Source organism: Callorhinus ursinus, unplaced genomic scaffold (assembly GCF_003265705.2).
Source record: "Callorhinus ursinus isolate GAN/ISIS: 27379988/994484 unplaced genomic scaffold, GSC_fseal_2.0 scaffold8, whole genome shotgun sequence".
NCBI classification, from domain to species: domain Eukaryota; kingdom Metazoa; phylum Chordata; class Mammalia; order Carnivora; family Otariidae; genus Callorhinus; species Callorhinus ursinus.
The window spans coordinates 58,424,919-58,451,728 of record NW_027397070.1 but is presented as its reverse complement, the minus strand read 5'-3'; the positions used below and the strand labels follow the sequence as shown (position 1 = coordinate 58,451,728).

At 44.6% G+C, this 26,810-nt stretch overlaps 1 protein-coding gene across 6 annotated transcripts in view; it reads left to right on the top strand.

Annotated features, from left to right (window-relative positions):
• The window catches only part of KCNK10 (potassium two pore domain channel subfamily K member 10), a 134,838-nt gene that overhangs the window by 91,429 nt on the left and 16,599 nt on the right, over positions 1-26,810 (top strand). For all 6 annotated transcript variants that reach the window (XM_073895701.1, XM_073895698.1, XM_025870459.2 and 3 more), the window contains one exon: positions 5,786-5,946. In XM_073895701.1, the coding sequence (XP_073751802.1) occupies positions 5,786-5,946 (161 nt within the window). The remainder of the gene's footprint in view (positions 1-5,785; positions 5,947-26,810) is intronic.

Genomic DNA, 26,810 nt, shown 5'->3' with positions numbered 1-26,810 from the left:
ATCGAGTCCTGCACTGGGCTCCCGGCTCCTTGGGAGCCTGCTTCTCCCTCTGCCTCTCTCTCTCTCTCTGTGTCTCATGAATAAATAAATAATAATCTTAAAAAAAAAAAGAAAACTCAGGACTCTTGAATTATTCTAGTTCTTGAGAAATTTTCACTACTTACGAGTTGTGCAGTGGGGTAGCTGGAGCTGAGGAGCTGTCTTTTCATTATTTGTGAAATATCCAAACATTAGCCTGCTTACTTGAGTTCATATAATTTGTGACACAATAATGTAAACATTTTCCCATATTATAAGCTTCTTGGAAAAACATAATTTTTATTGGGTGCCATTGGATATACTACCCACACCATAGTCACATGTTGTTGGAGGCTTAAGCTCTTTCTATTTTGTGATAGTGTAACATCATGGTGAAAAATCTTTTTTTTTTTTTTTAAAGATTTTATTTATTTATTTGGGAGAGAGAATGAGATAGAGAGAACATGAGAGGGGGAGGGTCAGAGGGAGAAGCAGACTCCCTGGCTCAGCAGGGAGTCCGATGCGGGACTCGATCCCGGGACTCCAGGATCATGACCTGAGCCGAAGGCAGTCGCTTAACCAACTGAGCCACCCAGGTGCCCCATGGTGAAAATCTTTGTGTGTCAAATGTGGTCTTCATCTCTGGTTGTTTCCTTGGGAGACTCCCCAAGGAACTGTGGTGTCAAAGGGCATGGACTTTTTAAAGGCTTGCCAAATTGCTTTCTAGAAAGACTCTCATGAGCCACATGAGTACTTTTCAGACACAAGAAAAATGTGTTCATTATTTAGAATGTGTATAGAGAGGTCTTAGGAATAACGGTCTTTTCTGAAAAGCAGCAATAGTACTCAGTATCAGAGGTCTCTTTTATCTGAGGATATCAAAGTACTTCTTTTTAAACAATGTTTTCTTATGTTCACAATATACAGGAAGGCTTACAAATGTGTAGCAAAAGGGCATATACTCAGGCACTTCTCCAAACTAGGAGCAATGCCAGAGGAAGACTAGACCCTGTTCAGTCTTTGCTGAGGGCTCACTGTCCCCTGTCCCCTCTCTCAGTAACTAATTCTGATGTGGGAAAGTCCCACCTGCTCTTGACTGTTGACTCTGCTGGTGGGTTCCCACCAACTAGGGTTTCTAAGCTGGAGGAATGATGCTCACTTCTTTGTTCAAATGCTTTCGCACAAGCCATTATTTGTAAGGGCAACAAATGATGGCATTCTCATCAACAGCTATGGAATGCTAGTAGATTTTAGTCTTTGAGACATTTTCGGATTGAATCATCTGACTCTACTCATATCAGAGAGAGCACCTGGTCAGGTCCCAGACAGTAGCTAGTAACTGTCACTTGCCCGGTGGCCTTAATTAGGAGTTGTACCTGCCAAAGTACCTGAGCAGCTATTTCTACTTACACAGCACCTGAACTGGGTGCTAACCTGTGGCTTTGGAGATAGCTGTCATTGGGGCTAACATTTACTGAGTGCTCACTAGGTGCCAGGCACTGGGCTCCATGTGATTATCTTAGTCTCGCATTAAGCATATCCAGTCGGTACTGTTATTAACCTCAGCTGACCGATGAGAAAATGGAGGCTCCAAGATATCAAGTAACTTGGCCAATATCTCACGGCAGGTAAGGAGTGGAGCCTAGCCACATTCACCAGGATCAGCTACATAATGTGTAGGGCCCGGCGCAAAATGAAAATGTGGTCCCTTGCTAAAAAATGATTAAGAACGTCAAAATGGCAACAGCAGATCAATAAACCAAGCACAGGGCCCTTCTTAGCGTGGGTGCACAGATTTCACCCCCAGAAAGCCGGTTTAGCACACATAGACATTCTGGGTCTAAAACACACACTCTTAACCAGATAACAGGGTTGAACAGCACGTGGTTTGGCAGAGGTCTGGCTTTGGAATGTAAATGGCAAATGGAAGTGTTACACATGAGCTACTCAGGCAGCCTTCTTTTTTTTTTTTATGGTTTTATTTATTTATGTGACAGAGAGAGACACAGCGAGAGAGGAAACACAAGCAGGGGGAGTGGGAGAGGGAGAAGCAGGCTTCCCGCAGAGCAGGGAGCCCGATGCGGGGCTCGATCCCAGGACCCTGGGGTCACGACCTGAGCTGAAGCAGACGCTTAACGACTGAGCCACCCAGGCACCCAGGCAGCCTTCTTTAAACACCAGCTTTCTCTTCAAAAAGGGCCTGGAACTGTTTTCTGGCCAAAGGTAAACACAGCGAAGCCCTGCCGTGGTCCTTCTCATTCATAACAGACACTCCTTGCCGGGCTGGTCCACTCTGGCCAAAAGTCACTCTTTCGACTTCTTTTGCTTTCCTTAAAGCCAGTTTTCATGTTCTAGGCTAGTTCTCCCTGACCAATTGCCTTTCTCACTGCCATGTCGCCCCATCTCATTTCCCAGATGTTGCTGCCCCTAGCCGCACTGAGAGACGCCCACACCCCAAATGCAACGGTGGGCCCATCCAAATCGTGGAGCCGGCCCCACTGGTGGTACAGACATTCTGTTCCTTGGCTTGGCACTGTGGGAGAACAGCGGAGTTTCCAGAGGGAAGACAGGAACCAACCATCTGTTTTCTCCTGGGGCTTAGTTTTCCTGGAGACATATTGCTCAGAAGTGATTCCTTCCTACAGAAAACCCTGGGCAAGATGATAATTGCTAATACTTACCAAGTATTGTGTCATGATTTGCGTCATGATTTACATGTATTTAATCTCCACGGGCAACTCATACTTCGCATGTAACCCATTCCATCTTTTTTTTTTTTTTTTTTCTGAAGATTTTTTTGTGTGTTTTTTTGGGGGGGGGGAGGGGTAGAGGGAGAGGGAGAGAGAGAATCCCAAGCAAACTCCTTACTGATCGCGGAGCCTGACGTGGTGGGGCTTGATTCCATGACCCTGAGATCACGACCTGAGCTGAAACCAAGAGTCAGCGCCTAACCGCCTGAGCCACCCAGGCGCTCCTCATTTCATCTTTAATAGCAAAAGGCAGGTGCTATCTTTAGCCCCATGTCAGAGGAGGAGAGTGAGGCAGAAAGGTTAGGGAGGGAAATCCTCAAGATCCGAGAGTCAGGAAGTGGAAGCGTCAGAACAGGAAGCCCTGCAGTCTCCAGTCGTGAGCCTATATGACCACCACCCCCTCCTTCAACGTTCTGCCAAGGATCCTTGATGGATGGGCAGAGCAGTCTAACAGGCTCGGTAAAGTAGAGCCAAGTATCCAGGCATGTGGCCCTCCCATTGCCTCAGAGCAAAGCTCCAAAATGTTAAAAGTCTAGAATGACAGGGTCGAGGGGTCCACTGGGACGGCTTTTCCATACAGTTCATCAGAGGCAAGGGACACACACACACATACACACACGTGTACACACACACACACAATGCACAAACACAGCGTTACTCAAGAATGGCAATTACCTTATGCCCAGTATGAAGTGATGGCCTTAAATATATTTAAAGATTTATTTGAATATTAGTGGATTTTACTTCACTGGTGTCCTTACCCAAGAGCTTTGCTTTAACTTTATCTTAGTGTTCTAGTCTGTGAAACACTGAATAAATAAGAAGCCAATTGTAGTAAAATACTGCTAGTAGTAATACTACTTTGCATTTGTATGGTCCTTTACAGTTCACTGATTTTTCCACATGATCCTCAAACCCCTCTAAGGCTGGGATCTGTGGAGGTTAAGTGACTCTGGGGACAAGCAGGTGGAGTGAGGTGGAATTGGATCTGGACCTTCTGTCTTCTCTCTTCTTTGTCATGCCCCTTGGATGACACCAGGAAATTCCCTGAATACAGTCCTTACCCAGGCAGTGGGGCAGGTCCTCACCAAAAGCTGGGGGAAGAGTGTGCACCTCTTGTTGGGGCTAATGAGATGCCTATTCAGCAATTTGTTTGCCTGTGCTGTGTCTACAACATGTTTCCTTCTGAGATATTGAGACGAAAGAAAACCTACCTTCCCTCACAGTGATCAGGCAACTCTGAGACAGTCAAGCAAGAGTCATAGATGTTTCCGTAGGTCTCCATCGACCTGTGTGAAGTGAAGCTGTGTAGGCACTTATTCCCTTTTCAGCGTCACTCAGATTATTCTAGAGGGCAACACTTAGAAAAATGGTTTTTTTTAAAGATTTATTTATTCATTCGAGAGAGAGAGGGAGAGCGAGCATGAGCAGGGGAGAGTGCAAGGGAGACGGAGAAGCAGATTCCCTGCTGAGCAGGGAGGCTGACATGGGGCTCGATCCCAGGACCCTGGGATCATGATCTGAGCCGAAGGCAGATGCTTAACCGACTGAGCCACCCGGGCGCCCCTAGAAAAATGGTTTTGTCCAAGTTCCTGAAAGCACCTGAAAAGAGTTCCAAGAGTCTCTTTTGCACAATTAAGTGAAAACGGTGCTGAGTAAAAGGAATGTAAGATGAGGAAGGCTTGCCTGAACACTCATTTGAGAAATGGAAACTGTAATTTAGATAATTCATGATAAAAGGTTTGAATGATTCTGACAAGAAAATTGAAAAGGAAAATAGCCAGGTGACTCATCACCCAAAAGCAGACAGCAGCCGCGAGAGTTTTCTAGGCTCATCGGAGGTTCGGGATGGGGCAGTATCGACATTGGCCTTGGCTGTGCCGCATCCCTAACATGCTCACAGCCTTGAACCCAGTAACTCACTCATCGCATGGATTTAGAAACAGGCCCCACGTGAGTTACCCTAATATGGGAGAACAGTTGGGTGACTATCCAGATGCTAGTTAGCATTGCAGTACTCACTGGCATCAAACTGAATATCAAGCAATTTAGATTCTCATTTCTCTATATATCATGCCAATACCATAGCCTTTTTTCCCCAGCACTGCTTCCGTTAGCCCCATCCGTATAGAGGAAGCCCACTGCTCACTATACAGAAGTTACTTACATAATTGCAGAATTCTTAAGAATGCAGATGTTGGTGTTTTCAAGCACTATTTGAAATACATATCATAGACACGGCTATAAAAAGATTCTTTTATATTCAAACATCCATTCCACCAATAAACATATATTTAGTGCCTGATAGCCCTTGATGAAAGAAGCCGGTGGGAAGAGAGGCAGGACCCAGACTCGAAGCAAAGTTCCTAGTAAAGAGAAAAAGAGCCAAGTAGAGCTAAACATCACTGTCAATGCGGGAAAAGGCACCGTTTTCCTTCCCTGCTCTTCTGTTTTCAGGCTTCTCAGGGTAGGGCTGTATGATTCATGAGTCCTTTCTGAATTTGTGTTAGACCACATATCCTGTGGAGCACCCATCACCCTATAGAGCCAAATGTTGAAGACAGCCAGTCTGTCAAGTGGAGGGGATGTTCCTGGGAAGAGACTGTAAAGGAGAAGCTCTTTTCCAGTCTAAAAAGGGCAGTGGTGAACCCTCCTTGGATCTTCAGGTCTCCTGAAGCCCTGAACCAAGATATTTGGTGTTTCTGAAATCGATGATACTGGTTTTCATCAGCAATGCAATTCTGGGTGACTACGAATTTCCTAAAATGTAATCTAATTAAACACATTAAGATCCAGGAAGGCTGGAACTCCTTAAAACTGTTCTCAGGGAGAGAAGGGAGAGAAGTAATGGAACAATGTTCTGAATGTTAGATTTTTGATGATGCTCTGCTCCCGGAAGCTCATGCAGTGGGGGAGCACAGAAACCTTTCAAGAAATCTGTGGATTCTTTTGTTCAGCTCTCTGATTTCTCTACCACCTCACCACTCTCCCTCTCTCTTTTTACTATTTCTCACCAGGGTATGGGAATATTGCTCCAAGCACCGAAGGAGGCAAAATCTTTTGTATTTTATATGCCATCTTTGGAATTCCGCTCTTTGGTTTCTTATTGGCGGGAATTGGAGACCAACTTGGAACCATCTTTGGGAAGAGCATTGCAAGAGTGGAGAAGGTCTTTCGAGTGAGTACTGCATCTATTTAAACCCTAAACTCTGTGGTCCAACTGGCTTTTTAGCCTGATGGGATCCAGAAGGAATGATTACGGTGTTACCATATCATTGTCACTTTTAATGGAAGAGTTTAATGTTATAATCCTATTTTCTGTTTTGGCCAATGGTAGTCGCAAGTACTGTGCCTAAACTTCTCTTTATCGGTTTCCTTCTTTACAGTGTTATTTCTGGAATCACAACACAAGAGGGTTAAGTATAGGTGTGCCAAAACAAGATTTTCTAAAGATGGGAGGCATATTCAGTTCCATCTTAAGGATGGAAGATGGGTTTCTAAGTGTATTTGCAATAAAGTAGAGAAGTTTGTTTTGTTATTGGAAATTCTTCATTCCTTTTTTTTTTTAAAGATTTTATTTATTTGAGAGAGAGAGAATGAGAGATAGAGAGCATGAGAGGGAAGAGGGTCAGAGAGAGAAGCAGACTCCCTGCTGAGCAGGGAGCCCGATGCGGGACTCGATCCTGGGACTCCAGGATCATGACCTGAGCCGAAGGCAGTCGCTTAACCAACTGAGCCACCCAGGCGCCCCTCTTCATTCCTTTTTATTTCCAAGTCCAGTGTCTTTAGGCTGATCCTGGCTTCTAGGACCTCTTCCAGAAGCCTGCCTTTTCCAGATACTGCATTGTGCTTTGTATCCATCTCTTCAAGGCCCCACCCTCTCTGTCCTCTCACTTCTGAGTGCTCTCTCAGCAATAGTACACTGATGTACTAATTTATACTAAGGTGTTGATGATTGCCAATATCTTGTGGGTTTTTTTCTTCCTGAGAATACTTATCTTTAACCAAGGGACAAAAACTCAACTCAAGGAATTTATTTACTGAAGATGGCATTCCTAGCCTCAGCGACAGGTTGTAGAGCAGATGTGATTGGCTTGGGGTTCTCAATGCCCTTTAACACTTATTCATACGATCTCACAGAAAGCTTGTTTGACTCAGGTGTAACATCGTTTCTGCTCTATTTTTCATTATTGACCTCGTTCTTGAGTCTTTCAAACCTTCTTCAGGGAGTTGTTTCTGATGATGACTTAATTTTTAAAAATGGCACTTTGAGACCTTTTCAGAATCTGGCAATGATGGGCAAAGATAGATCAGTGGTGAGTTCTAATGTGCACTTGTTTTTCTCTCTGAGACAAGAAATCATGAATTCTCTTTAGAAAAAGACAGGGGAGCTCCCCAGGTGAGCGGTTTCAGGTTTGCCGGCGTGGAAGAATGGAGCAGGAGAATTAGCTTAGAGCTGCCTTTTATGAGCTCAGTGATCCTGGGTGAGTGGCCTCAGTTTACTCATTGGTGAGAAAGAGGAGGGTAGAATTCGAATCCACTTTAGAAGGTTTTGGTGATGATTAAATGAAATAATGTGTGGAAGAGATCTTGGCACAGGGCCAGACATATAGAGTTCATTCAGATCTGCTGTGTATCTGTCTCCCAAAAGAAGCCCTTATTAGCAGCCTAGCCACCCATTCAGATTTCAATTGAGGAGCTCAGCGGCGCGTGGATGTTCCTGGAATGTCCCACAACCTTTGCTCCCAGGTGCTGGCTTGCCCAGCTGGCTCATTAGAGCATGCACTTGGGCTCAGTGGTCACCATGGAAACCGTCAGAGCTCAGCTTCTCTGCTTCTCAGATGTTTAGGTTTCCCTAAACCAGACATAGCAAGTCTCCGTCTCCAAACCCGTCTCCGAGAGCTGCTTTGAGCTTCTCGGAGGTGCCCTGTTAGCCAGGGCCTCATGGCCCTCCAAGGTAGAGAGGATTGAACACTCAGAAGAACAGGATTCAAATGGAGAAATGACTGCTCCAGCATTTTAAATTTTATGTAGCTGCTCTAGATCTCAGTTTCCTTATTTGTAGAAAGAAAGGGTTGCATTAAAAGCTTTTGAAGTACCCCGTTTAGGAAAAAAAAAAAAATTAGTTACTATATTCTAAATGAAGGAAGCGATTGCAGTCATTGTGACCACATCTGCTACTGAATTTGGGCACTTAGTTTCCCCTAATGAATTTCAAACTAATTTTAAGGGAAGGAGTACTCATCTCCTTCCCTTAAAGCTGCCTCTCAGATGGATGGTTCAAAGGACTCTGGGACAGAGCCTTAAAAACCTTGCGTTTCATTTTTATGCTGATGGCGCACTCAATTCCTTGCAGCGCCATCAAAGACTGGGAGTCTTTTAGGAAGGAAATAGCAGTATATTATCAAATTGGCAGCCTGAGATGTATGCATTTGCAGAGTGTTGGAGGAGGGTGCAGTTGGAAGGGGTGACTGAATTCCAGGAGGAGTAGAAGCGCACTTCCTGAATACACAAACAACCCATCTGCACTTCACTGGCTGCCTGTAGTTTTGGTGGAAAATCTCAAAGCACTTTGCCACTCATTTAAACGACATCTCAAAGGCCAGCTATTCTTAGGTGATTACTTGAAAATTGAAAATTTTATAAACCAACGAAGTTGGGGGTTATGGATTTTTAGTTCCTGTGGGGAGGGTACATTTCCCCCCCCCCCACCCATTCAAGGATTAAGTCTTTTTCTTCATCTGCTTTGTTTTCTTTCAGGTGTAAGGAAGAGACGATTTTTGATGTAAAGATAAAATATAAAATAAGCCTTCTGGATGCCTGTGTTCTGAGGTCACATGATTTTGATCTTTCTACCACATCCCAGGCCTGAGCTTGGGTTGAGTTGCTGAAGGTTAATGTATTATTTAGGGATGCTTTTGGCTGCAGAGTAATACAATATCTGCCTGTTGGGGTTTATATTGGGTGAATAAATAAAACCTTTTTTCCCTTCCCTTTTTTCCCCTTCTGAAATCAGAAATAATTGAGAAATAGACATGGGAGTCAGATGAAGATTAAGATGTCAGCTTTATTGCTGATAAGCTGATCAGAGGATGTAGCTTTTTTTTTTTTAAAGATTTTATTTATTTGCTTGAGAGAGAGAGAGTGAGCATAAGTGGAGGTACAGAGAGAGAGGAAGAAGCAGACTGAGAAAGGAGCAGGAAGCCTGATGCAGGGCTCCATCCCAGGACCCAGAGATCATAACCTGAGCTGAAGGCAGATGCTTAACTGACCGAGTCACCCAGGTGCCCTAGCTTTGGTTTTGATGCCAAAAAGACTTGTTAACCACTTCACCCTGAATCAGAAGGACTTCCCTGCTGTATTAGTTTTCTACTGATGTGTAACAGGTTATCACAAGTGCAGAAGCTTCAAGCAACATCCATTTATTGTATCACAGTTCTCTAGGTCAGAGTCCAGGCGGGCTTGTCTGGGTGCTGTGCTCAGCATAGCATGGGGCTGAAATGAAGGTGTTGGCTGGGTTGGGCTCTGGATCTGGGGAAGAATCTGCTTCCAAACTCATTCAGATTTTGGCAAAAATCAGTTGCCACTGGTCATAGGACTGACTGAGATTCCTGTGTCCTTCCCAGTTGTCAGGTGGAGGTCATCCATGCTCAGCTTCTAGGAGATGTCTGAATTCCTTGGCATATGGCCCTTCCATATTTAAAGCCAACATGGAATTCTTCTGGTGTTTTGTATCTCTCGGACTTCCCTTTGTTCCTCTGCCACCAGCCTGAGAAAGTGCCCTGCTTTTAAGGGCTCATATGATTTGATCAGGCTCACAGGAATAATTTCCCTCTCTTAAGGTCAACTGTGCCATATGATATATCATAGTCGTGGGAGTGATAGCTCACTATAGCAGAAGTCCTGGGGATTAGGGTGGGATATTTTCATGGGCCATTTTAGAAATTCTGTCTCTTCTAGTCATTGGCAGCCCAGGCCCTCTCAATGAGAGCAGGGTCAGCCCCACTAACCTTGCTAAATCATAGAGAGAAAATCAAAGTATACCTCTATGTAGCGGATGGTTTCAGATGGGATAAGAAGGGGGCTGAGGTGAAGGAGCTCAGTCCTTTCTGCTAAATCCGCCTGTAAGTCACTTGTCTGATTGAGCAGCCAGAGTGAGACTCTGGCTAAAGTCCTTCCACATGGAACATGAGGCCAGGAAAATGGACATTGCCCCAACACTGATTAACCATGGGTTTAAAGTTCAACACTTACTTATCTTGCATAACAAGAAGCCTGGAGGAAGGTTGTTTCAAGTTTGGTGTATCAGTTCCCCAGTGAGAAGTTCAGGATTGTGGTACCAATTCTGATGTGTAGATTTTTTTCCCCCTACACCACCAAGCAATTCTTTGATGCCAGCTGGATGCTCTAGAGTTCAACTCAATTCTGACTCTATCTACCTGGAGATAGCATCAGATACCATAAGTTAAGGGCTCAGTCCCAAGATGGCCCTTCGCTTCAGATGCCAGGCAGGAGTCCAGGTTGTTCCCTATGCTTCTGACCATATGGCTGTCGGTCACAGGTTCCCATGACCCCACTCCTTGGGTTCAATAAATCTGTTAGAATGGCTCACAGAACTCAGGAAACCAGTTTACTCACTAGATTACAAGTTTATTCTGAAGGATTGTAGAGGATATAAGTCAACAGCCAGTTGAGAACATGCGTGGGAGGTCCTGGATAAAGGAGCTTCTGTCCCTGTGGAAGTTGGGGCCTGGCACTGTAGTACATAGTTCCAGGTTCACCAACCTGGAAGCTCCTTGAATCCCCTCCTTTTGGGTTTTTATGGAGGCTTCATTACATAGGTATGATTGATTCAATCATTGGCCATTGATGATTGATTCAACCTCTAGCCCTTCCCCACTCCTCAGAAATCAGGGGGTGGGATTGAAAGTTCCAAACTCTATTTCTGGTTGGTTCCCCTGGCACCCAGTCCCCATCCCTAGGTGATCCAAAAGTCATGTCACTGACGTAACAAAAAACACCTTTGTCACTCTCATCACAGGAAATTCCAGGGGTTTTAGGATCGCTGTGCCAGGAATGGGAGGAAGACCAAATATTTGTTTCCTGTTATAAATCACAACTTCACACGAGTTTACCCATGTTTTGTTCTCTCTGCTCTGCTGTCCTTGGCATGTTGGCTTTTCATCCTCAGGCTTGTTACCTCTTGGTTTGCAAGATGGCTGCCTCAGGACCAATGTCATGCTTTCATTCGACCACATTTAAGGCAAGACAAAAGGTCTCCTTTTATGGGAGAAAAATCTGCCCCAGAAGTACCCTGCAGACTTCCCTCTGTCTCACTGACCAGAACTGGATCATATGACCATTCCCACCTGCAAGGGAAGTTAAGAAAGTGAGTATCTGACAAAGAAGAGTGGGATCCATTGATTGAGACCAGTGGTTCTCAAAGTGTGGTTCCCTGGACCATCAGCATCAGCATCCTCTGGGAACTTGTTAGAAATGAAAATTCTTAGCAAAGTTGGGGCCCAGCAATCTGTGTCCACCAACCTTTCTAGGTGATTCTGATGCCTACTAAAGTTTCAGAACCCTTGGCACAGAGGCATCATGCTTCATCTCCTGGGACTGACTGCCTTGCTGTGATGAACAAAGTGAGAATTCTGGTAGCGAAGAAGAAGTTGGGATAAGCAAATGACAGCATCTGGCTCAGGTGTCAGTCAACCATTAACCACATCGACCACTCATAGGGAAGCTATCTTCCCTCCTTGTCATAAATCAGATGGTCTTTGGGATCCTCAAATCAGTCAGGGAAGACTAACTTATGCTGGGGTATCAAAGAATCTTAGCTTTCTCTTACCCTTGCTAGAGCTGCTGTAGCTCTGGGAACCCTCCAGGCTTAGGAAGAGAGCTGGGCATTGCACCCTGGCCCTTGGGAGCTTTGGCCTTTTGACCCATTGGGTCCAAGCAGTCACTCAGCTCCACCCAACCACAAAGGAGCCTGTAATGCATTGTTTGATCTTCAGGAAGTGATTTCCAGGATGGGAAAATGCATGAGTACTAGTAATGTCTGGGATTATCTGTGGACCCCTCTCTAGGGTGATAAGCATCCTTAAGATTTAGATGCAGTTGGTCTGTGGGTCACTCTTTGGGGAACACTACTCTGTGAGGCTCATTTCACATCTGGGAAATGGAGCCCATAATTTGTTAAGTGATGTGCCTAGAGCCACATAGTGAGTTGGGGGTATAGCCTGGGCTTGAACTAGTAATCTTGCCTTAACTTCTTCCAGGTGGGCCAAAAATATTTACTGTCAAATATAGTCATCCATGTTATGAAACCAATGTAGAGTGTAAGATTTTTGAACATGTCATGCTAATTCATGGAGATGATTTTTAAGTATTTATATAATATAAAGTAAAAATAATTCTTCCTGGGTTTCCAAAGGGAAATCTGGGCAATTAGCAAGGAAGGATAATTATTTGGGATTAAATAAGGCTGACCTTGAGTTCTGAAGCAGATTTTGGAATCGGGAAGCTTCTCTCTCCCCTGCTGTGAGCTGGCTCTTTTGCTGGGCCAGGCCGACTGTCACCTGATAGGATGCTGTAGGAAAACTGGTCAGATTTTGGACTGGATCCCATTTTCTTGCTCTGAGCTGGACTTTGGCCTCTGGTGGGAAGCGGCTGCCTCTTTTTATCTGGCTGAACAGCAGGCTTTTTGATATTACCTTTAAAACCAAGAGACACTCTTTTTCTTCTTTGGCTTTTCCCCCAAGGATATAGCAGAAATGTTTATTTGCCTTTGGAGCCAAAGGAGCCTCGGTGTAGCTGACAAATAATAACACATTACCCTAGGCTTATCAGCACCATGATTGCTTGGGGACTTTAGAGGCTGTGAGATGCTTAAGACAGGGTGATGACAGTCTCAATCTGCTAATGATGCTCAATTAGTGGGCTAATCAATCACTTTGGATTGCAGGCAGGGGCTGGTGGTGGAAGCCAAGGACTGCTGGGGGCCTCTGCCATGTGCCTGGCATGAGTCAGGGAAAGACTTTGAAGGGCACACATGGCAAGAGCCTTCTGTTACTCACAAGTGGTCTTTGAGATAGCCCCCAATAGCAATGGGGTTAACTTAAAAGAATTATTATTTCAAGAAGATGAAATCTCTGGTTTTGGAAATTGGGTGTTCTTTCAGCTCTGTGAGTTCAACTACAATTTCCAATTCTATTAGTAGTGGAAATATCACTGGGTGTTAGTGATGCACACCAGCCTAAAGAGGCGGGGGGAGGGTGTGTGGTTGGAGGGCGAGGTGGTGGGCTGAGAGTGCCCAAGTGTGTGTGTGTGTGTGTGTGTGTGTGTGTGTGTGTGTGTGTGTACACATATGTGTACGCGCCTGTTTGCCTCTGTATCACACTTAAACTAGTGCGTACTGTATTAAAAATTCCTGACAGCTAACTCAGTAGAATTTATGTTACATGGATAATGTGGGTTTATTTTGATCAGAGAGAAGATCCTGGTTTTAATGTGAACAGTTGCTTTTTTACTTTCCCTCAGGGATTGGAAGGAGTTGGGAAGTAATTGTTTTAAAAACAATTTCAAAGAAGGTAAATATTTTTAAAGCTTTATCAAACAGGCCTCTTCTAAATTAAAGATACTGTCTGGCTTTAATGATAGGCACAGATGTGAACTTGAGACATAGTCCGTAAATGACATTCACAAACCAGACTGCACAACATCTGTTTTGTTTTTTTTAAGATTTTATTTATTTCTTAGAGAGAGAGAGCATGAGTGGGAGGAGGGGCAGAAGGAGAGGAACAAGCAGACTCCCCGCTGAGCAGGGACCCCCCCCCCCCCATGCGGGACTAGATCCCAGGACCATGGGATCATGACCTGAGCTGAAGGCAGCCGCTTAACAGACTGAGACACCGGGTGCCCGAATGCACAACATCTGTTAATGACAGCCTGTGACAAAGTCTGTCCATGAATGGCTTCCTCTTTTCTCTCTTCCTGTAATGCAGGATTGGCATTATTGACATTTGGGTCTGGATTTTTGTCATGGGCCCTGCCCTGTGCATTGCAGGATGTTTGGCAGCATCTCTGGCCTCCACTCACTAGATGCCGGGATCACCAGTGCCCCCAGTTATGACAGCCAAGAACATCTCCAGACATGAGTAAATGTCCCCTCGGGGCAGAATCGCCCCGGGTAAGCCACAGCTCTGCTGAAATGTAAGGAGTCATTTGCCCCACAGGTCCCAAGGTGCATGCCCTGCTCCCCTGGCTGAATCTTCCACTCCAATTTCAGTGACCCTACCAATGGTCTTAACTGCTTCTTCAGCACTGGTGCCAGTCCTGCCCAGAGCTCTCCTCTCTCACATGGGTCCTTAAAGGGGGCTTTAGAAATTTTATGCTCTGTGAATAAGATCGTTTGTCACCAATGAGGGAAAATGCCTGGGGGCCTGACCCTGATGATATACATAAAGATAGATTGTTCTGGCTGGTATTTTTTAGCAGGCAAACCATCTCAGCACTGACGTTAGCTGACCCCGTAGGCACTAATCGAATGTATGATTCTTCCTCTTTTTCAGCTCATCTTTGGTAGCTAGCTGGTGTCTGTTTGGTCTTTCCTGTGGTCATCTGAGATCTCTGTAGGCTTTAATGGCTTTTAAAATGCATTTTCACTCCTTTCTATAAACATTAAAGCTCTCAAACTCTGCCTAAAATAGAACTACATAAAATACTGCCCACATAGTGTTTAACATTTAAACATTTTTAAGGTAGCTTTAACAAATTCTCTCTCTCTCTGGCAAGCTTTGATTGCAGGTAACTTCTGGGAATCTGCCTGTTACTTAGGGGTGGCAAATCACTCGTAAACTTCCATGCTTAGGGAACTTTGTAGGGAGCCTCGGATTTGTCGTTTGTCCAGTAGGATTTGGTTGAGGTCAGACTGAGTATTATGGCACCTCAGTATCGAAGTCTAGAGATGAGTTGCTAGTCTGCTTTGAGAGTTTACTGTATGCCACACCCTGGGTTGTGGGCTTTACCCAGAGTAAGTTGCACCATGGCCTTCCCAGAGAGACCATTATCATCTTCTTATCTTATGAGATTGGAATGCTTAGACGGCTCTGTGACCTGCCCAAGGTCACCCAGCCCCTAAATGACAGAGCAAGGATTCCAAAGCAGGTGACCGTGCCCCAGTGTGCATGCATAGACTTAGTCTTTCCATTATCCTTCCTTCCTTTTTTCTCTTGTAGGGTAGGGTTGGCATCTGATGGCTCAGAAGAGTCTCCATGAGAGATTTAGGAAGACCTGGGGACAGATAAAGATAGCTAGTTGAGGAAAAGTTAATATTGGCTCTGTCTTTCTCTGCTTTCCAAGGGTTTTAGTTTTCTGGTTTCATATGATCTGTTGATACTTTGAATTGGACAATAGTCTCTGATTCTTCTCTGGGCACCTGCGCTATCTCCCTAATATTGGTTCATTATTAGCAAACATCTCTTTCATGGTGTTCCCTTCTCTTGGAGATTCATCTAGGATTTAAATGTCCCCTTGCTCATGTCTGCTATGTGACTAATGCAAATATGGGCTCATAAAAGAGGGGCTTATGCTGTCCCAATGGCTGTCTCATCCTGGGCCACCTGCAAGAGAGAGGTTGCCAGGCAGATGATATTCTCTACTCTCTGTTCTTGCAGCTCATCACCCCACTTCATACAACTCACTCAGTGTGGATAATAAGAGGAACACATAGCTTGAAGCCTAGCCTCTTGGTGATCTGAGCCAGCTGGTCTTGCCCTCAAAAGCATTCTCCTTTTCCTGGATTCATTAGATTGTCTCAATGCTCTGCCTCAATGGTTTTGAGAATCTGGAGTTTGAGGGAACCAATACCAAGACCTTAATTCCCAGTGGGGATTTAACTCAGCCCTAAACTCAAGAAATGTTGTGGAAAAAGCTCTTCTTCAATGGTCATCCAGTAGAGGAAAGTCTGTGGAAGATTTTTATGGATATTCATTATCTGTTAGGACTTGGCCACTGAACACATGATCACTTTCTAGAATTTCAGGGGTTTTATTAAGACATTTTATATCTTTGTATGTTGGGGCCACCACAAGTCCAGCGATGCTTTGGATCTACCACATGGTAACCAGGTAACCTGTTTCTAAAACTTCCAGGTACTGGGTGCCTGGGTGGCTCAGTTCGTTAAGTGTCTCCCTTCGGCTCAGGTTGTGATCCCAGGGTCCTGGGATTGAATCCTGCATCGGGCTCTCTGCTTATTGGGGAGTCTGCTTCTCCCTCTATACCCCCCCCGCTTGTGATTTCTCTCTCTCTCTCAGATAAATAAATGAAATATTAAAAAAAAGAAAACTTCTGGGTACTTTTGAGTTAATGAATTTAATGCAAGAATTTTATTAGGACTCACATTTTTATTAGTATCATAAAACCAGCTTAACAGGTGGATGATGATTTCCCATGTTCACCCTTCATCACCAATTTTCACAGGCTAGTTTGGTCATGCTGGAAGGTACTGATTTAATAGAGTAATATTCCTTTGCTTTTTTATAGAACTCTTTTCTCTTTTTTGGTTACACATGTCAATGTAAAAAAAAAAAACCTTTTTCTTTTTTACACATTTAGCCTCATGCTACCTCTGTGAGTCAAGCAAGTAATAACCCACTCCAGTGTAGCTTACAACAAATTAAAATTGAGAAACGCCCTTGTTGAGCTGAGTCTGCCCATCATGGTGCTGGGTATATGATCAGCATGTTTATACCAGGGCAGCAATGAACATGATTTCTAAGCAACTATATATGTCAGTAGTCATGGATAAATTTCTCATTGCTTGAGGAAAGGGAAATTGTTTAGAAGACATCCTCATTGAGAGGCATGCCACTGTTTTGAACACCAGTCCCAAAGAGGCAGCTCCCTTCGGAAGTGACTGCACGAGGGGCATGGTGATACAGCTGAACAGGCTCTGAGAACTCTGGGTAAGGCAGGGCTGCCCGAATTAAATCTAGCCTAGGACATGTGCATTCCTGTTAGAGGAAATACACTTTGTCTGTCTGGGGGAAAATGTTTCGCTTTTTATTTTCTGCAAAGAGCTGCATTTGTGCATCATAGCATTTTTCACTTAATGGTTTTGCACCGAGTCTTGGGAGTTCACAGCTGAGCTTTAGTCTCTTGTTAGCATAGAGCTGTGGTTCTCGCCCTGTGGGTGGTGGGTTCCCAGGGGCCTGGGGTGCTATTTTAAAGGATCAGAGAATTACTTTTTGTACTTCAAACATTGCTGGTAGATAGAATAAATAGTATGTCTCCTTCACATATATACTACCCTTTTTTGAATGTATGTGGAAGGATCATCATTAAGAATTCAATCGGTGGGTACAAAACATTCTATTGTGTGTATATTGAGGAATTTCTTTTTAATGTTTAAAAGGGATTCTTATCCTCAAAAAAGTTGAGTACAAAGAGACTGAGCAACACTGGCTTTTCAAATCAGCACTGTTTCCATGTCGTTCTGGGTTCTCTTTTTTTTTTTTTCCACGGAATTAACATTTTTGTCCCGGCCATAGTCACTGTTTCAAAGAGGTTCTCTTCTCATTTAAGGTAACCCCAGGAGTTAGCGGGATACTTTAGAGCCTTGCTTCAATGTTTTCCCTTATGCCTATTTTTTTTTTTTTTTTTTACTGTGGGAAATTTACCATTTTCACCATTTAAAAATGTACGGTTCAGTGGCACTAATTACATTTGCATTGTTGTGCAAACATCACCACCACATCCACCTCCAGAACTTTTTCATCCTCCCAGATACTCATCCAACACTAACTCCTCATTCTCCCCTCCCCCAGCCCCTTGGCAACGGCTATTCTATTTTCTATCTTTGGGAATTTGACCCCTCTGGAGACCTCATATAGTGGAATCATGCAGGACTGGTCCTTTTGTGACTGCTTTGTTTCATTAGCATCGCATCTTTAAGGATTCATGCATATTGTAGCAACAGCCACCATTTCCTTCCTTCTTAAGGCTCAGTGATATTGCACTGCGTGCACATACTACATTTTCGTTTATCCATTCATCTGTTGATGGACGCTTGGGTTGCTTCACCTTTTGGCTGTTGGGAATAATGCGGCTATGAACGCAGGCGTGCAAATGTCTGTCTGAGCCCCTGTGTTCAGTTCCTTTGAGCCATACCTAGAAATGGAATTGCTGGGTCATGTGGTAATTCTATGTTTAATAGTTCGAGGACCTGCCAGACTGTTTTCCACAATGCTGCACAGTTTTACATTCTCACTAGCAATGCACACGGGTTCCAATTTCTCTACATCCTTGACAGCACTTGTTTTCTGCTTTTTTTCTTTTCCTTCCACTTTCAAATGCCGCAGAGACGGCATTTGGTAAATTGCTAGCTGATTGCTCCTTACGTCCTGGCTGCCCCAACAGCTGCCATCCCATCACACTGGAGGCAAAACGATGAGGCTGGGCCTTGTGCCTCGTCTCCCTCTTGCACCTGCCCCTTCCAGACCCCCACCCTCAGCTCCATCTGTGTCCCCATGCTTGTCCCCGTCATGCTCCCTCAGCTCCGACCCTGCAGCAGAGCTGCTGGTGGGGGGGGGGGGGCTCAGCACCAAGCCAATGGGGGTCTCTGCATGTTGGTGACGTCCGGTGTCCACCTGGCCTTGCCGCTGCTCTGACACTCTTTTATCCGCCTCGTAACGTTTCATTCTCCAGCTTCCCATCGTGCTGCTCCTTCCTACCTCTCCCCAGGTCACTTTAAGAAGCCATTATCAAATAATGCCTTCTGTGTTCTCAACACTGGGGTATGTGACGGTGAGCAGGTGACACTCCTGCCCCAGGAAGAAACGGGCATAGATAAAGACCGATGTCCATGATGAGACCGGAGCTGGGGTAGGCTGCCTCTGAAGCCGCATGCCTCAGTGCCTAAGCCCTGATCCACCACTTACCAGCCATGTGCCTTGGGCTATGCCCCTTTTTCTTTTTAAAAATGATTTTATTTTTAGTTTTTAATTTAAAATTTTAAAAATTAAGCTTTTAATTTAAATTCCAGTATAGTTAACATACAGTATTATATTAGTGTCAAGTGTTCAATATAGGGATTCGGCACTTCCTTACAACACCTGGTGCTCATCACGACAAGTGCCCTCCTTAACCCCCATCCCCTGTTTCACCCATCCCCCACCCTCCTCCCTTCTGGGAACCATCAGTTTGTTCTCTAGAGTTAAGAGTCTGATTCTTGGATTGTCTCTGTCTCTATTTTTTTCCTTTGCTCATTTGCTTTGTTTCTTAAATTCCACATATGAATAAAATCACATGATATTTGTTTTTCTCTGACTGACTTATTTCGCTTTGCATTGTACTTTGTAGCTCCATCCATGTTGTTGCAAATGGCAAGATTTCATTCCCTTTTATGGCTGAATAGTATTCCATTGTGTATATGTGTGTGTATACCCCATCTTCTTTATCCATTCATCTATCGATGGACACTTGGGCTGCTTCTATAATTTCGCTCTTGCAAATAATGCTGCTATAAACATAGGGGTGCATGTATCACTGTGAATTAGAGTTTTTGTATTTTTGGGGTAAATACCCAGTAATGTGATTACTTGCTCATAGGGTAGTACTATTTTTTAATTTTTTAAGGACCCTCCATACTGTTTTCCACAGTGGTTATACCAGTTTGCATTCCAAGCAATAGCGCATGAGAAGGGCTTCTACTTCTCCACATCCTCGCCAACATCTACTGTTTCTTGTGTTGTTGATTTTAGCCATTCGGACAGGTGGGAGGTGATATCTGTGGTTTTGATTTGTATTGCTCTGAAGATGCCCAAAAGATGTTGAACATCTTTTCATGTGTCTGTTGGCCACCTGGATGTCTTCTTTGGAGAAATGTCTGTTCATGTCTCCTGCCCATTTTTAAATTAGATTATTTCTTTTTGGGGTGTTGAGTTTTATAAGTTCTTTATATATTTTGGATACCAACCCTTTATCAGATATGACATTTGCAAATATCTTCTCCAATTAAGCAGGTTGCTTTTCAGGTTTCTTTTGCCTTTCAGTTTTGTTGATTGTTTATCTTCACTCTGCAGAAGCTTTTTATTTTGATAAAGGCCCAATAGTTTAATTTTGCTTTTATTTCTTGTGCCTCAGGAGACCTGTCTAGAAAAATATTGCTATGGCCGATGTCAGAGAAATTACTGTCTGTTCTCTCTTCTACAATTTTTATGGTTTCAGGTCTCACATTTAGGTCCTTAATCCATTTTGAATTTATTTTTATGTATGGTGTAAGAAAGTGGTCCAGCGGGATCATTCTTTTGCAGGTAGCTGTCCAGTTTTCTCAACACCATTTGTTGAATAGTCTGTCTTTTTCCCATTGGATATTCTTGCCTCCTTTGTTGAAGATTAATTGACCATATAAATGTGGGTTTTTTCCTGAGTCTTTTATTCTGTTCCATTGATCTATGTGTCTATTTCTGTGCCCATTTCTTTATTTGAAAAATGAGGTAAAAATAGTAGCTCCTTCTTTTGGTACTTAGTTGATGCCTGAGAGTCTGCCTGATTGTAGTCGGCACTCAGTAAAGGCTGTTACTGTTAGGACAAGTGTGCCATTAGCGATGGGAGCCCAGAGGAGGGACTTGCAAATTCTAGCTTGTATATTTGAAATCACACACATCTTCAGTGCTGCACCTGTCTTACGTTGCATAATAATGGGTGGTTCTTTTTAAGTAAAGCATAAGGGCCTTGAATATAGAACTTCTATGTCTTTTCTTTTCCTGTACCCTTGCCATACCTGCTCAGTGCTGAGCACTTTGGAGGCATAAATACTTTAATAAATACTTATTGTGAATTGATTGGAGAAGAAGGGGAGATGAACCAGATTCCTTTCCATGCACCCAGGGTGGGCAGGTTGCGCCTCACCCCTACCCCTGCAAACCTGAATGAAGAAGAGACTCTTGTTGATGCTGCCCTTAGTCCTACCCTTCTTGGGAGTGGCCTTAGGAGTGCATGGGCTGGAGGAGTTCAGGAAGCAGCAGTAACAGAGGGAATCTGATGGGCAGGAGGGCTTGGGTCTGGGACAAAGCTCATTGTCAGTCATTGTCCTACAAAGAAAAGATGCCTTGGCCATGATTCAGAGAAAGAAGAATATAGAAGATCTGAGCGTGCCCCTGCTGTTCTGTCTGAGTGAGGGGGGAGGTTGTGCTCTGCATCACTGGTTGCACTTAATGCAAATGTATATGCAGAGGTATCCGTGATGTCCCATCACGCATATAGATTCTAGTAAAAGGAAAAGTCAAAGAATGAAAAAGAATTTATTTTAGCTACGTGCTCATTGCCTCTCAGCTTGTGTGTGCTCTCACTAGATCTTGAAACACAAGGGCCAGTTCATATTTTTATAAAGCATCAAATGTTCCCAGACTTTCTTCCCAAAATACATCTGACCCCCAAATATTAAAAGGGACCCCTGCAAGATGGGTTTTGCTGCACTCACACCCTGTCTCTCATGTTCAGATCTTATGTGCTTACCGCTGTGGCTCCACTTAGATGGAGCAAGGTCCCCTCCGTTAGTTGTTCCCATTCCTTGGCAGAAGTGAACTATTTTATTTTATTTTGTTTTGTTTTATTTATTTATTTTTTAAGAAGGCTCCATGCCCAGCATGGAGCCCAATGCGCGGCTTGAACTCACAACACTGAGATCAAGACCTGAGCTGAGATCACGAGTCGGACGCTTAACTGACTGAGCCTCCCAGGTGCTCCCAGCAGAAGTGAATTTAACAGAAACATCCACAGTCTTTCTACGTGAGCCTTTTTATTTGGCTGTCTACCTATCCACACCCCCACACCTGTTTACCTCTTCCTGCTGAGTAGGCACAAACAAATGTGTTGGGCATCTCATATCAGTCAACGGGATTTCCCTTGCAATTTAACACCGCTCTGCAGTTTAGTTTGAACAATTAGTAGTGAGATAGCACGCAGTTAAAAAAAGGATAGGAATTGATGTATGATTTTGAGAATAGAGTATAGAGAGCTTCTGTGTGATTTTTTAAAGATGAATTTTACTGAGTACTGTAACAGAATTGGCACCAAAGATAACAAGAAAGCAAATATCAACATTTAAAATAAAACGCAGATCTATCAATGCCATATGGTGTTCTCGCAGTGGTCTTACCACTTTCTTTGGCTTTCATCCTTTTTCTGACATTGCTGTTTGCTTCTTGCCTCTGTTGCTTTTGATTCTATATTTCTACGAGGTATATTTCTCTTTTATCTTCCTTTGGAGGCCTGTGAATCTTTTCTCCAGGGAAGAGGAGGAAGAGGACCTGTCCAGATGGCCATATAAACATGTGATACCTGCTTCTGGGAGCCACTATGGGGGGGGGTGTTTGAGGGTTGATGAGATTCCTCCTGCCTGAAAAATGGGCACGCTGCTTCCTATCCCTTTTCTATTTTTTAAAAAATGATCACATGCCTTTAATGCATGTGATATGCATGCACTAATAATATTTCTAGAAATATCTTGAATTCAAATTCTTCTCTTATTATTAGGGAAGTAACAAAAAGATGAACTGACTAACCGTATTTTGTGAAAAGTTCATATCCAAATTTAAAAAAAATTAGCGTTCTTTCTTGGAGTGAGGTCCTTGATGGTTGTATTCGGGGGTGATATCTCCGCTTCCACGGGGGGACTCCAAAGGGCATGTGTCTGCACTGAACGTGCCACGGTCTCATCTTCGGATTTTTGCATGAGGTATTTACGGTGCTTCAGGCAGTCCCCATCAGCTGTGAGGCCCCATTCTGACTGCTTCTTCAACACAGTCTCTAGCACCTGGCACCCAAAGAGCATGTAATCCATACCTGATGAGTGAATGAAGGAGCATTGTCATACATTTTGATATGGAAAATGACCTTGAAACCAAAAGTAGCGTTGTGTGCAAATAAATGGCAATGAAAAAAAGGTGTCCCAGTCTTAACCTTTGAAGTGCAATTATTTTGATGGACACGTGGTCCAGTAGGGGACCTGTCCTCTCATGATGCTTATTGCACATGGCATATGATTATTTATGTACCAGGGACTTTCGTCTCATCAGGCAATACCTGTAAGTATAATTCTACAGACTTTTCAAGTCAACCTCGAATACAATGTACAGTTTACTTTTCTCCAGGGGTTCTCAACCTTGTAATACCCAACACCCTCTTTTATAGCAAATATTCCTTCGTGTCCATTTACCACATTGAAATCAGTCTCATGGAGAGTGCAACCGATCTACACATCTAATTTTGCAAATTTCAATACAGCTTTCTAGCTGCAATGTGAAGGAGAGAGAAAAGGTAGGGCATTTAGAATAAAATAACACGCTTTAATCATAGGCACTTGGTCACATTCCATCCGTGTGTTGAATGCAGTCGCTCCAGACGTGGGTCAGTTCAGGTGTGTCCTACCAGTGACAAAGGTGCCACAGGGGATGGACGTCCCCCCCGTCAGTGATGTCCTTTTTCAAAAGGGAGAACAATTCTCGGCAGGGTTCCAATTAGTCAAAATTCAACCTTCTTGCAATGTACGTTGGAGTCATATTCTTGTAAAATCCAGCCTATGTTGAAATTATGCTGAAAAAATTGTGTTTGTGTGTGTGTATGTGTGTATTTATATGTAAAAGGGAGTTAAGTTCCCAGGTCAGGTAAGTATAAACATGAATTTTTCTCAGTGGGATAGTCAAAACTCACACTGAATTTGGGATTATTGTCTGGTCGGTGGCACTGGCTCTTGCAGACAGGATGTCTGAACATTCTTACCCCCTCCTGCCACATGCCAGGAGAGCCCCTCGGTGCAGCAACCACAAACACCGCACAGATTTTCCAGTCACCTCCTACAGTGTTATACTCTGAATGGGGTTATAAGAAAAAAAAAAAAAAAAAAAACCTTCCCGGGAGCTCCTATGTAATTTCAGGAATACACACATATAATTTCTATCCTTGTGTAAATAGCCATGTTCAAATAGTCAGGACTCTCCCACTGAGGCAGTTCTGTGCTATTAATATTCAGTTCCAGCCAACAAATGTGTACCGTGTGATGTGTGTGTATGTCCATTGCCTGGGTCTCTCTGTAATATATACCCCTTCTAGCATCCGATATTACAAACTCCTGACAGTCTATCTCTTGCTGGAAGAACAGTTTTATCTTACGTCCTTTGTTCATTAGCTTACCTTAAACAATTGCTCTCCTATTTTCCCTAGGTGTTAAAAAAGAGGGAACAAGTGTAGAAAGATGCATTGCACATTTGATGCAAAGACAGGGAGACACACATGTAGGTAGACAGCAAATGCTGCATGCGAGGGTCCATCGACGGTGCGGGACACGCACTGGGAACAGAGACAGCCAGGGGGAGGGCAGGTCACTCTAGCCAGAAGGCAGAGGGCTTCCTGCTGGAGGCAATAGTAGAATTTTGTTCTGAGGAGCCAACAGGAGTTTGACAAGCATAGAAAGGGGAAGAACATCCTAGCAGACAGAACAGAAACATGAAACGGGACTGTGGGTACCAGGAAACGATTCACTCTCTTTAGAGAGTAAGCTGCAAAAATAGCTGGAATTATAGACAAGACGGGGAGGGCCGGCCGATGCTTGCCAACAGTGCAGCTCCCCGGCACTTCTGCTCAGGAAGGGGGTGGCCACGTTCTGTGGGACGAGGAGGTGGTGGGGCAGCAAGCAGGATGCAATTGCCGCCTTGAAACAAGGCCACGTCCTCGTGGCTGCCACCGCCACTGTTGGCAAATTGTCCCTGGGATTCTGAAGGCTTAGACAAGGCCCATCTCTTCACTTTCCTGTGGGGAGTATGGATGACTCCTTCTCTCTTCCAGTTTTCCCTCGAGGGCATGGCCATCATCTCTTTCTCAAATGAAGACAAGCTGCCTTGTCAAAGACGTTGGTGTGACTTCTCAAGGGAGCCATGCAGCGGTCAGGAGCACCGTCCCTGTTGCCTCTCTCCCTTTTCTCCTCCTCACCCCTCTCCCTTCCAGCCTTCCCCTGCCCTTTTCCCTCATTGCAAAGATGACAAAGACAACATGGCCGTTGTAGAGACTTTGGAGAACAGAGTACAAAGAAGAAAATAAAATCCCGTGGAAACCCATTGTCCAAAGAGATCTACCATTCACACGTGGATAACTGTGCTTCTGAATCTTTGCTCTTTGCATCGTTAGCCCAAATGCCGCTACACTGGCACGCAGCAGGCCCCACCGCGGCCCCCCCTCCCCGGGGTCCTCTGCCCTCTGGTGCCTGTGGGGGCCATCACTGATGTGTGCCCGTGTCAGTCCTGGCCACAGCTTGTGTCTTCCCCATTCACTTGTCTGAGTGGCCAGGCTCTGCTCTGACCAGCAGCCTCTCTGGGTAGTGCTGCTGGTCCCCTCCTGCAGGTGCCAGATCCTCTGCTCAGCTGACCCAGAGTCTGATACTGCTCTCTCTCTAACTGTCCATCCTGGGAGTGCTTGCAGCCCCTTCCACACTACAGCTGGAACTAGCTGTCATTTCTGACAAGACTTCTCTGAAGACTTAGAAATGTCGGAGAGATTGCCCACGCAGTTATATATCGCGTCACGTTCTAGTTCGGGCTGATCTTGGAGTTCGGAGTTCTCCGCCTGTCATGGGGACCCCTTGGGGCCATGTCCCTGACCTGTCTGCAAGAGGCTGAGGCCAGCTTACCCTGACCGCCAGGAGAGGCAGCTGCAAGCAGGCAGCTTAGCTGATTCAAGAGAAACCAACTAATGGATAATTTAAACAGAAAAAAAATCTTTTTTTAAGGATATCAGATAGCTACTGAGTCCCTGGGCTGGATAGAGACCCAGACTTGGGAGGTATCCAGCCAAGAACAATGACCCAAATCATGCCGCAGAACTGGTTCTGGAAGGAACCACTGCCATTTCTGACTGGCATAGATAGAAGCTGGCCATGCTGACCCCAGTGATTCTAGGCCCTAGATGCTGTTACTAGAACCACCCTTGTGATTGCCCCTGGAAATAGGTTATGATCCCATCGTTGTGGCCACCAGCCCCAGGATGGAACCCACACAGTCCCTGCTTCCTTATCGATGGTGTGTCCCCTGCTGCCTGCCACCTCACTGTCCCCATGGAAGCTTCCGTCTAGTGCTGTCCAGTTCCACCTTGATTGGGGGCAAGGTTCTCTTTCCGGGCCCCCACCCTGTTTAGTGTCCATGTCCCCCAATCTCTGTTCAGGAGACTTAGGGGGAGCCAGGACTCCGGCGAGGTGGGCCGGGCACAGGTGCTGAGGGAGTTTTGCCCACTCTAGAGGAGGGCTCTGCGTCTAATTCCTTCCTCTCTGCCCCTGCCCTCCAGACAGCAGGTTCTGCTAATGCCACTTGGAAGACCCTAGGAAGAGGCTGTCCCTTCTTTCCTCTCCAGCTGAATGGCCATTCTGCCTTCTCTCTGTCCCTGACCCTAGGCCAGACTCATCGAGTCTGGGGGAGAGAGGAAAGTGGTACTGGAAGGATGCCTCTGAGAATCTTTGCTCCTCACTTAGGGATAGCCTTTGGGATACTGGCAAGAAAGAAAAGAGTGAAACACACAGAAGACCGTAGAAGGGATAGTCCAAGACCATGTCTGTCACCTGTCTCACTAGTGTCTGGGTCAGAGTCTGACTTATGTCTCTGTGGTTGGGGGAGCCTGGACTGCAAGCTTCAGTCTTTGCACTGGGGAGGCTGGGACAGTGAGTCGCTGGCATGCCTCAGCCTCTGTACGGAGGAGGGCTGTTCTGTTTTGCTCATCAGTGACTTTAGCTCAGTAGGTGCACGATAAATACTTATTGAATGAAAGAGTAGAAAAGTTATAGAATTCAACTTCATTCACAGCTTGGAAAATTTTCTGCTGAAGAAATCTTGTCTGATCTGGATGTCTCTATCAAGTTGCCTCAATGCAGGGCTTCCTAGTTTAGGATTAATTTCTGAGCGATTTTCTATGAAGTTCTGTTTCATTCTTCTTTAAACTTCTCTGTTCCCAGTCTAACTAGAAATCGCATAGCATATCTCTTTTTGTCTTCTCTCCATT